At 39.3% G+C, this 11,413-nt stretch overlaps 1 protein-coding gene across 1 annotated transcript; it reads left to right on the top strand.

Annotated features, from left to right (window-relative positions):
- The first annotated feature begins 1,473 nt into the window (after window positions 1-1,473).
- LOC306885962 (calmodulin-1) lies at window positions 1,474-10,659 on the top strand. Its single transcript, XM_079442798.1, has 6 exons — window positions 1,474-1,674; window positions 6,816-6,846; window positions 7,041-7,184; window positions 8,766-8,872; window positions 9,255-9,390; window positions 9,638-10,659. Exons 1-6 carry the CDS (start codon window positions 1,672-1,674, stop codon window positions 9,664-9,666), a joined length of 450 nt encoding a protein of 149 aa, XP_079298924.1. The 5' UTR covers window positions 1,474-1,671; the 3' UTR covers window positions 9,667-10,659.
- Window positions 10,660-11,413: the final 754 nt, after the last annotated feature.

The raw sequence follows: 11,413 nt of genomic DNA on the forward strand, positions 1-11,413 counted from the left end.
TGCCGCAACCTTCATTTCACACAGTTTGAAGTGTTATTTATTTTGTGTCCAGTTGGCTTTATGTCCAAGAGCAAAGCACTTTGTGCTTCCCATTACTTTCTAGAAAATTCATTTAAACCTTAACTTTCTATATGTGAAGGAGTCTCGCGGTGAGTCTATAATGTGAGCTCTGATCCCAGGAGAGAGATTGAATCAGCCCTCCAGTGCTGCGTGATCCGGGACACACTGAGCGCAATGGCTTGACGCATTGCAGGTCTAACGTAACCAATCAGAGACGCTGTTACAGTCACGAGCGGATTGCAGGTCTCAGCTGGCCAATCATAAAAGCTGTGACATGCTGAGCCGAAATCTCTCTAGCGTCAACAAAGACAGAGGACTTGATGCAATAAGTAATATTCCGACGACAGAAACTAGTGCCTTTTAGAGAAGTAGTCCCTCAAGATGTAGTGTTCTTAGTTCTGCGACCCTAAAAATTATTATATTGGATGTCGATTTGTCCTTAATTAAATATCGATATTCTGTTTTTTTTATTAATAATTAATTAATTAATTAATAACTTGTATTTGATATTCCTAAAATGTATTCAAAACATGTTCTCTCAAATTGGTGTGACTAAGAACAGAAATAAACTTAAATTAAAATTATTATTTTCACGTTTTATTTATTTGTTAGTGAGCTTTCATAATTTGGTTAATTAAGAGACCAATAGATTGGATTTTTCTCTGTGATAAATGACTTGAATGCGAATTTAAAAAGTTTTTATTATAACACTCTTCTTTCTGTACATATTTCCATAGCATTGTCACATGAACAACAGTTTTTGCCCCTAAATATATACTGGATTAATTAATTAGATTTCAGTCAGGCCATCTTCTGTGTGTTTCTACACAACTTTCTGCAGACCATATTAATTGGTAATTTGTGGGAAGAAGTAAAAGTAACTTTTGTATATTTTACAGATAAAAGCATGGGATCATTTAAAAAAAACGTACTTGTACTTCTTCCCACAAAAATAAAAGTGAAAATTAAATACTGGACACATACATTTTAGTGATTTATATGCTTTTTTTTAATCACAGTATTACTTATACTGCACATTAATATAATTTGTACAATAGGGCTGATAATAACAGTGTGTAAACTACTCCAGGAAAAGTTACATATTAAATACACATTGTTATCTGCAATGCTTACACATATATTGAAATTATTTAATAAGAAAATACTAATTAGGGAACTAAACTTGCATTATTAATAATAAATGACTAAAATGACTAAATGACTAAAAGTAAAGTAATAATCAGAATCAGAATGAGCTTTATTTACACTTACATATGCACATATGTTATACGTTACATATGCATATTCTATTCTACATATTATAGATAATATTTCTTTATTAGCCTATAATTTTTTATTAATAGACACTTTTCCTTCTCTGGGCTGATGTGGTTATTATAAGTAGGTGGGCGGGGCTTCTGACTGCTTTATGCGGAAGTGAGTGAGTGGGGTCCGTGCGGCGGAGGAATACACCATTGTATATAGTACCGGATCACCTTCAATACTCTGCGAGCGACAGTCGCGCGGTGGAGCTTTAACGTTAACTGAGAGCGGAGCATCGCTGCAGTCTAGCGTTGATTAACAAACCTAGTCCATTCTCCACCCTCAGATATGGTACGTATAAGCTTTTATCATGCACTACTCATTCATAAATATGCGTTCATATTTTATGTATTTAAAGCATTGCAGTTAATATATAGACATGACTAACCACCTGCCTGCTTCTTTTAAGTTTGCGCTCGTGCAACAGCAAATTTGATTTCATATGCATTAGGCTCGGTTGTGTATTTCATTGCACTTCGCAAACGATGGTTGCGTCTGATTATCATTTTGATCGTGTTGCAGGATTATTGATGTCATAGTGCGGCAGGAAATGTGACATATGCGTTTTATTATAGTGTGATGTGCTGGACAGCAGCAGACAGATGATCAGCTCACGTTCTGTTTAATAAGAAAACATTGTGCTTGTCTTTATAATTGATATGTTTGAGGCGATATTTGCTTTGCTTTAGCGAATGATTTTGTTATAGACATCACTGACAGCCACTGTAGAAAATCAGGCCAGTCTGAATAAAGAGTAAAGAAAGAATTCACCCTGAAAAATGTAAATTCTGTCATCATTTACTCACCCCTATTCCGTTACAAACCGTTACAGGACCTTTTTTCTTACCTGAAGAACAAATTGAGATGTTAGACAGAATGACAGCCTCAGTCACCATTTACTTTAGTTGTATGGAAAAAGATGCAATGAAAGTGAACGGTGACTGGGGCTGTCAGTCCCCTTTTGTGATTCACAGAAGAAAGATAGATAAAAATGATGACAGAAGTTCAATATTTGATTGAAATATTTCTTGAAGTGTTCAGACTGAGATGTTTAAGCAGCTGTCATGTGGGTTGTGTTGGCTGTGGTTGACCCATGTTTAATTTTTGAAGAAAAAAACATTATTACATGTATTTATGACCATGTTATTTATCTTCGCTGCTCTTTTATTAGGCTTTTTTAAAATTATAATTTGTAATTGTCAAATCTGTCAAAAGTAAGCAGGATTAGGACCATAAATTGGCTTTATTTATTGGTTTAGGTTGGCACAAACATATTTGATTCATTTTGGGCTCTATTGACTTGTGAAAGTAACAGTAATCTGGGTTCAGGGGTTGAATGTTTCCCCTCATAAGAGAACGAAACAGAGTTCATAAATCGTACAGCTGGATACCCAATGAGAAAATGAACAAACCTTTGTTTAAATGGTGCATTTTAGCTCAAGAAAGCAAACATTGTTCGTGAAGCATGGAAAGAATGTCCTGAGTGAGTTCAACAAAGTCAATGCCGACTCAATGAGTCCATACAAACGCTTCTGCTTCAGCTTTTCCACAGCACAATGCCAGAAGGCTCAGTATAAATCATTCTTTTATGGGTGTTATTTAAGCCTGTGCTGTTTGGTGAGAATTATCTCATTTCCATGATGAGCTATGAATGGCTAGTTGCTGTGTGAGGTGTCTGTTTCCTCCCTCGAGTTGCGTCTTCAGGACCTTCCTGGCCATGATGCAGCTCTAGTTTCGTTGTTCTGCCTATACAGGTAGTTGTGTCATTGGAATCAATGAGGAAAATAACCATGTTTTTTTCCACCCATCAAGTAGAACGGTCTAGAGACAGTCTGCACTTCTTCATACGGGCCTCTCTGGAAGCTTCTCTGAAATGACAGTCATGGTAAACTGCTTGAATGCTACAACAATAACTACACACATATATAAGAGAGAATTTATTGGGTAACCTGGTAGCTAAATTGGCCAGATTAGCTATCAACGCATGGCTATTTCAGGGCTTGCTGTCTTCAGGGTGCACAGTTGGTTTGGTTCATAAGGAAGCTGCTTTCACAGTTGTGGTCATGAGTTTATATTCAGCCATCTTCCTGTCTTAGGTGCTAAGTTGTGGGTATATTGGTGTTCATTTTGTGAAGAGAGACAGTTACTGGAACTAGACTCAGTAGAGTGTTTGCTTCTGTCAGCATGATGGTCAAGGGCCTTGGGGACTCCCTGTTAATATGGTGTGAAAGTGGCAATACCACACTCATTATCGTACACTGGTCGTCTGGCCTTCTCTCAGCTGCTCCTGCCGCTTGGTGAGTCCTAAATCAAGGCCAGATTCCAGGCAACATTGCGCAGCATTTTCAGATCCAGGCCAAATTCCTGGCAGTGGTGTGCAATGTTTGAAGCTTCGCTGGATGGCAAATAGCCTGGAAGGCTTCTAGTAGAGGTGCAGGATCCTGTTCTCCCCATCAGCTGGAGAGAAGAAATTATCCTTTATGGATGGGGTCTGTGGAGAATCTGGGGACGGTGCATTTTCCACATTGATTTTTGGGGGGAAAGAAGCTGAAATGTTTATTAAATGAACACATATTTGGATATTGTTACAGATTTTTGATTCACTTTGATTAGATTTGTTTCAACATGATTCCATTTCTGATGCATTTTGAATATAATGCCCATTCTCTCTCTAACAATGCTGTAAATTATACAGGGTAGTGTTTCAAAGTGATTCAGACAGCAACTATTCATTAATTATTAAAATCACCATTAAAACCCAAACTGACAATTCTAATTTCTTATGAAATCTTGCGTTGGTTATTGTAAAGGATTAAGCCAAGCACATTATATATGCATATTATTTCAAAAAGTAAGCTTTAATCAGAAACATTAACGTGTCCAACCAGGTGGGATTTAATCCATCCCCTCTAGCAACCTGTGACTACATGAAGCTATTTCAGCAATTAGCAAACAACAAAGATGCAAATAAATTCTGAATGGACAAGTTCTGCCCTACATTACTTTCTCATTCAAGAATGGTTTCAGTCAGATATATGTCACAATAAAGAAGAAAAGACAATTCCTATTTTCCCTTTCATGCTAACTTTTAAAAGAATTGCCTCTTAAGAGTAATTTATTTTGGGAAGTAAGCTACCAGAGGTTTTTTTTTTGTTTTTGGAAGAGCTCCGCGGGCACATATTGGTGCAATAGTGAATAGATGCGTCATCACTCTTGAATATTATGTAAACACTTTAGACAACAAAGTTTAATGTTGAAGTCATCATAAAATGGAATTTCACCCTATCTATGTTCTATATGCATGTTATTGATCTTACTACGAACGATTAATGCATGAATGCATTTGTTTCTTTTTACCTCATTTTGTTTTATTATCAGAATGTCATAACTCAATCTTTCAGAGAAACAACAGACTCCTCCGGTGACATATGCGGGACATTTCGTCCTCATACACCCTGCCCCTTTCTTATAATTGACCGAAAGTTTGCATTCAGGTCTGCCTCCTTCCAATCAGCCACTGAGGAATTGAACCAAATCTCCACACTTGAACACTTTCTTTTCAATAATATGATTCACTCTGATGTACATGACAATATGGAAGATGTGATCTGTAGCTACTTCCGGCTTTAATAACCAGGGACTTGAATAAGGGTAAAGGGACATATCTTCATATTTAGGTAATATTTCATGGGAGTTATGGACAGCATGCTAATTGGAACAACAGCTTACACAATAGCATAGTCATAATTGGGCAGGAAGGGACCTTTGTAACTCTCCAGGTCATATTTTGTCCCTAATTGGATTTGAACTCACAATCTTTATGCTAGCGGCCCAGATCTTTATCCCTCAGGCTAACAGGACCCCTAAGGAGGGACATGCAGAAAAAAATGAACTTGATCACAAGAACATTGAGACAGGTGAGATAATGCAACCACGCAGGGAAAGGTAAAACCTGCCATTGTGGTTACAGACGGAGAGAGGTGTTTGCACAATTAGCAGAGACGAGATGCCACTCAGATGATCAAAGAGATAAAGATATAAACGCAAACCCACGACTGGCTGTAAACTGAGATGACCGCAGGAGCAGGTGATGGGTCATTTGATTTAGACAGATAGACCTTAATTGACCTTCCGTTGATTTAGCTGTCATTCTGTCTACCTGCCGATCTACCTCCGAATACATCCTACTTTGCTTGAGTGACCTGATGGGACGCCCATTTGACTAATTTAAAATAATGGAAACGATCTCTGACCCTCGGCTTTGTAACCGTAGTGAGCTGCTGACGTTAAGCTTCTCAGAAATCGGCCTAATATCTTGCTGAGCGATACCCAATGCGGCCTGGGAGGTTGGTACAGTAACACTGGCCTCAAGGGTCAGATGAGCTCTCTCCGGGTCCGTTGTTCATCAGCCTGATCAGCCAGATTCACCTCTACGTGCTTCAGGTATCGTCTACTCGCAAAGACCAGAATGCCTCCAAAGAGACCTGTCATCTACCCTGAGGAGGACTCTGTGTCATTATCCATGGTCTACGATCTCCTCGACCAGCAGCAGTTCTTTTATAAAGAGCTGATCGAGCTACAGGAGAGAAACTACAAGTCCTTCCTGCAGATGCTGGTGGACTCCACCAACAGCCGCATTGACAGCGTGGTGCGAGATGTCCAGGGTTTGAAAAACTGCCTGCAGCACTGCCGGACTGAGCTCGGGGATGTCAGACGGCAAGGCGTGCAAAACACCAAGCGGGCCGAGTGCCTGGCAGAAGGTCTGGTGATTGTCCGAGGAGCAGTGGATGACCTGACCTCATTGAAAAGCCCCACTGCTGAGGTCAAACCCAGGAAAGCACCAGTTAAAATGGACAGGCAAGATGTAAAGAAGACCGATGGCTGGGACAATGAACCCAAGGCGAAGAGGCTGGTGGCTGATCTGACTGACATTCAGTTTGATGGGATAAAGGTTGCGTTTTCAAGAACTTTGAATACATTTAGCTGTTTTCATTGTGGTCTTTAAGGGGATGTTCATTCACCATTAGTTTATGAATTGGAGGACAAAGTGCTATTTAGGCTTGTTTGCTGGCATTGATTGGTTAATCAAGCTTCTTGAGTTTTCAAGCTAAAGCTTTGAGTGTCAGTATCAGAAAATAATGGATGGAGCAGATAAAGTAGACGTTTTTGCTTTTTAAGAAAGCTTTATGAAGAGCATTTCATTTATTTTGTATATTCATTTTATGGTTAAGCTCTTCTATTCCTATTTTTTACATTTTAGCCTCTGTCTGTGCAGTGGTTTGTTTTTGTGATTGTTGTATTCCTCCTGACAGGACATCTGTGCTATTGTGATTTGCTCAGTTTGTAAAGTGCTTCGCACAATAAAACGATGGGTTATATATATGTTTATGACACTCATTAACTCATCACTTTTTTTCCATCTCCATTTCCAGGCTGACCAACTCACCGAGGAGCAAATTGCTGGTAAGCCAATCTGGGTGTGTTTGTGGTGTAAACATGCCCTGAATTAACTCCATTGTCAAGGATGAATGTCACATATTAACTATTAACAATCAGTACACCTGCCCTTCATTCAGCCAGATGATTCAGGAAAATGGATCTTGTGAAAATTTAATTTAATTAAGTTTTAATGCTATTTTTCATCTGTTTCTTCACAGAGTTTAAGGAGGCTTTCTCCTTGTTTGATAAGGATGGGGACGGTACCATCACAACCAAAGAGCTGGGCACAGTGATGCGCTCACTTGGGCAGAACCCCACAGAGGCTGAACTACAGGACATGATCAACGAGGTGGATGCTGATGGTGAGCTGGATTCAGTTCAGACTTCAGAAATGTAATGTAATTATCATGATATGCTACCTACACTATACTAACCTTAAGGTTAGGGTTAGGAGTTAGTATTTGTCTCAGTGTAGTGTCGGCAGTCAACCCTGTGATTCAAATGACCAATGAAATCTTTGGAATCGGCTAAAGGGTGTATAAGTATTTTTTTCACACCTGCTTATATATCCCTTAAGACATAACTGACATTCCCATTTTTTAATTAAAGATTATGTTCTTTTCATTTTATTTTGACTATTGACAAAAGATTATGCTAGGGACACCTATCGACTATTGAGAACTGTTGTTCTCTGTGATTAAACGGTGATCTTGTTTTGTAATTAGCTTGTGTTACAAGCAAGCAAGCTTTCAGATAACACCAAAATGTAATACGCCTGGGATGCTTCTCCTGTTACAGAGCTGATGTAATTAGTGTTCCAGAATGCAATGGTGTCTTTACAGAGTGTCCTTTAACGTTAGTGTCATTTTAATATGTCGTTAGATCATGCCGAGCACGCTGGGTTTCTGATACTGATTATTTACAGATGGGATTGTGTTGTGTGGTATAGAGTCATTTTTGTAGGTCAGACAGCAGTGAAGCCTGTTGAATAACAGCAGGTAATAAAGACCTCATGGAATCCTTTACATAATCCACTTTGGCAGTGGTGGCGATGGAATCGAGAGAGTGATTGTGAAGAGCTCTAGCGAGAAAAACATGCAATGTGAAGAAAACACACACACACACATACGCAAGCACATGTCTACACCCACATTGTCAGATTACACACGCAATGTGATCCCTGTGGGAATGGCTGTAGTGATCATTTTCACACACGCATACACACAGGAGGACGTCATATTTGTCCCGTGTAATATCCCACCTCAGCTTGGTTAAACCTCAAGGGAATGAGAAACACATTTCAGCCTGAAAAACCCAGAACTATCAACATTCCTTGTTTAGAATCAAATTAGAAAAGGAAAAAATTGTATAAATAGCTGGTATTCAATTCTGCACTGTTTTGTCTTAATGAATTAAATATGAAAGTCTAAAAGCTAAAATTAATAATTTTAAATGCTACAAGTAAATTTCAGACATTGCAACATTTACAGCTTGAAAAATGCATATTCATTTTGAGATTGCTAAAGATTACATTTAACTTTTATTATATTACTTTTTTTTTTTTTTCTAAACAATTACATATAAAAACCACCCGATATCCAGTAAATAAAAAAAACTCTATTATTGATTTTATGTGTCCCTAATTCAATTTATTTTATCTCGCAATTTAAGAAAATAAACATGATGTTCATTCCTGTGACCTTTCCTGTACAGTGTTTACAGTGCATCCTGGAGAGTGTTTGCTGTGACTCTATCAACTAAGACTAATTCAGTTCAATTAGATGACACTCAGACACACTAAATATGTTATTAGACCTCATTACTCCTCATTATGCCGTATTGACTGCCCTGATTTTGTCCTGCATTCTACGTCCTGGAGAGTTTATCCGAGTTGTCCAAACATCCCGGACTAGATCTGTTTATTCTTTCCCTGTTTCTTTCAGGTAATGGAACCATTGACTTTCCCGAGTTTCTGACAATGATGGCCCGGAAAATGAAAGACACCGACAGTGAGGAGGAGATCCGCGAGGCTTTCAGAGTGTTTGACAAGGTCAGTGCTGAAAAGAGAGCATTGTGGGAAGATGATTATTTTTTTTGCTTCCATGGAAAGAGTGAGGAGGCAGGAAAAAACAAACCAACCCTTGGAAACTAAATAACAAGCCCTTGTTCCACGTAAAGCTGCAGCTGGTTTGAAGGGATTGATGGCACAATCATTTCCAGAGTCAGACATCTCTCCCTGCAGGTTTACTGGGACATTTGATTGTCAAATGTTTAGGAAAAATCATCATTGAACTCTGCTGCCACCCCTTTTATCTGCATTACACTTCCACTGTTTTCAAAGTCATCTACTTTGGATTTAGTGGTTTAATATTTTAACAGCATGACACGGCTGACTTATTGATCCTGTCTGTCTGTCTGTCTGTCTGTGGCAGGATGGGAACGGCTACATCAGCGCAGCAGAGCTTCGCCACGTCATGACAAACCTGGGTGAGAAGCTAACGGATGAAGAGGTGGACGAAATGATCAGAGAAGCTGACATAGACGGCGACGGTCAGGTCAATTACGAAGGTACGATGCAGCTGTGTGCTGAGATTACCCAGAAAGGGTCGCCGTTTTATGCAGATTAAACATTACTTTTTTAAATTGCCACTTCAATTACAATAATGTAGTTTGGATTTGGATAATGCAAGGTTATTTGCGTGTACATACAAAAATGGAGATTAATTTAAAGGAGCAGTCTGGAAACTAGTAGGTCTTGTGCTTTGTTGGGATCTTGAGCGTCATATCTGATGTCCATCTCTCTTTCTGTCCACAGAATTTGTACAAATGATGACGGCAAAGTGAAGCTCTTCTGTTCTCTCCTGACCTCTTTAGAAGACAAAAAAAATCAGTCAAATGTTTTACTTACCTCTTACGCAAAAATATTCATTTATTCATACTGTTTCTGTATAGAAAAAAACTGAATGTTAAAAAAGGAAAATGTCCATATATAGAAAAAATATATAAAAAAATAAAACAAACAAAAAAAGACATAAACATAAATGACCTGCATGTACTGGTTAGTGGTCCTGTTCCCAAAGAACTGCTTAGACATCTACAAAAAGATCAATCAATTAATCCTGATATCAAACCTTCAGAAACTAAAGTAAAAGCATCTGGTGAACTGCTTAACTGGTTCCATTTGCTAGTGGCGATGTTTGGGCTGGCCAATCGTCTTCTACTTCCTGTTTCTGTTCTACATGCATGCAGCTTGAGTTCAGAGCCGCTATCGGGGCGGAAACCTCAGCGATGTTTGTCGGAGCGTTCTGGGGGTGAATCTATAAGAGGTTTGAATATGGTTTGGGGGGCGGTGGGATCGGGTGGCAGGGCGGGATTTTGGAATCTGCATAGAGGACGAATGAAGGGGACCTTTGCAGTTTGCTTCAAAAACTAAATAAAGAGATATTTTTAAGAAAAATGAGCAGTTAAGAGATTTTAAACTATGTTTGGCATGTCAGGATATTCAGAGTTTTGTTTCTTTGTGCATTGTGCCCGATAGTAGGGGCGTTTAGCGGGAGTGAGAGGCTTGGGAGTTTCAGGGCGTGACCTTTCACCTTATGTGGAAGCGTCTTTCGGGTAAGGGCAATGGTGACTGTAACCATAAATGTTTTTATCTTTAGTTCTTCTCTGGGCTCTGACCGTGAGCATGTTGATTTTCTCTGGAGAGTGCAAACGAGGGCTTTGGCCACCTGGGGTTTGTTCGACTGCCCACCTTCAGTTCTGTTTATGTTCATTCCAAGTTGTACATGCTCGTCTTTTGATTTTTTTCCAATAAAAGAACATGAACTCGAAGCTCTCAACCTTGTTTGTCCTTTTTGTCATCCTCTACTGAAACAAACATTTAGGGATGCTTTTGCAGCCAACCCACAGAAATCACCATGGCAACCACTCTCTTTCTGTACGTCTCGGTATATATGTGTCATGTTGCATGAGTACTGATTTATCCGAGCGCAGACTTGAGCGCGTCTGTCTTTGGGGATTTTGGGGGTTGCCTGGCAACCTGGATCTATGGCTCTGGTGGATGAGAGGGATATATCAAAAACCATGTGGGAGCTGGAGAAGAGACTTTGGAGAGATGGAGAGTGTGTGTGTCTCTCTGTGTGTGTGTGTGTGAGAATCTACAGCTGATTAGATCCACCTCTTGTAGTCAGGCAGAGTTTATATCTACAGTATGTTCCTTTTTTACTGGAATTATTCATTCGCATTTCTCCAGTTGAAGCTTTACCATCCGATTTAACGTAAGACTTTTGCACTCAATTTTCAGACTCTCTCTTAATTTACAGCTATTTAAAGCTTGAGCTCAGTGACAGCATGCTCGGGGGGTGTGGAGATGATTGTGCATCTACTATGTGCTCAGAAGTGAGAAACAGGATACAGTGACAGGCGTGTGGGAGGAGAAAGAGAGTGCTAACAGCCCACGTCTCTCTGCCCTTCTTACTGATGAGCTGCACGTGGCCAAGCGTGTGTGTGTATTAAATGCATTACTTCATCCAAGAAGAATAATCAGAGAATGGCTGAAGGCTTCAGAAAATGTTTGGCTGAATATGTAGAA

This window comes from Barbus barbus, assembly GCF_936440315.1.
Source record: "Barbus barbus genome assembly, chromosome: 20".
Taxonomy (NCBI): Eukaryota; Metazoa; Chordata; class Actinopteri; order Cypriniformes; family Cyprinidae; genus Barbus; species Barbus barbus.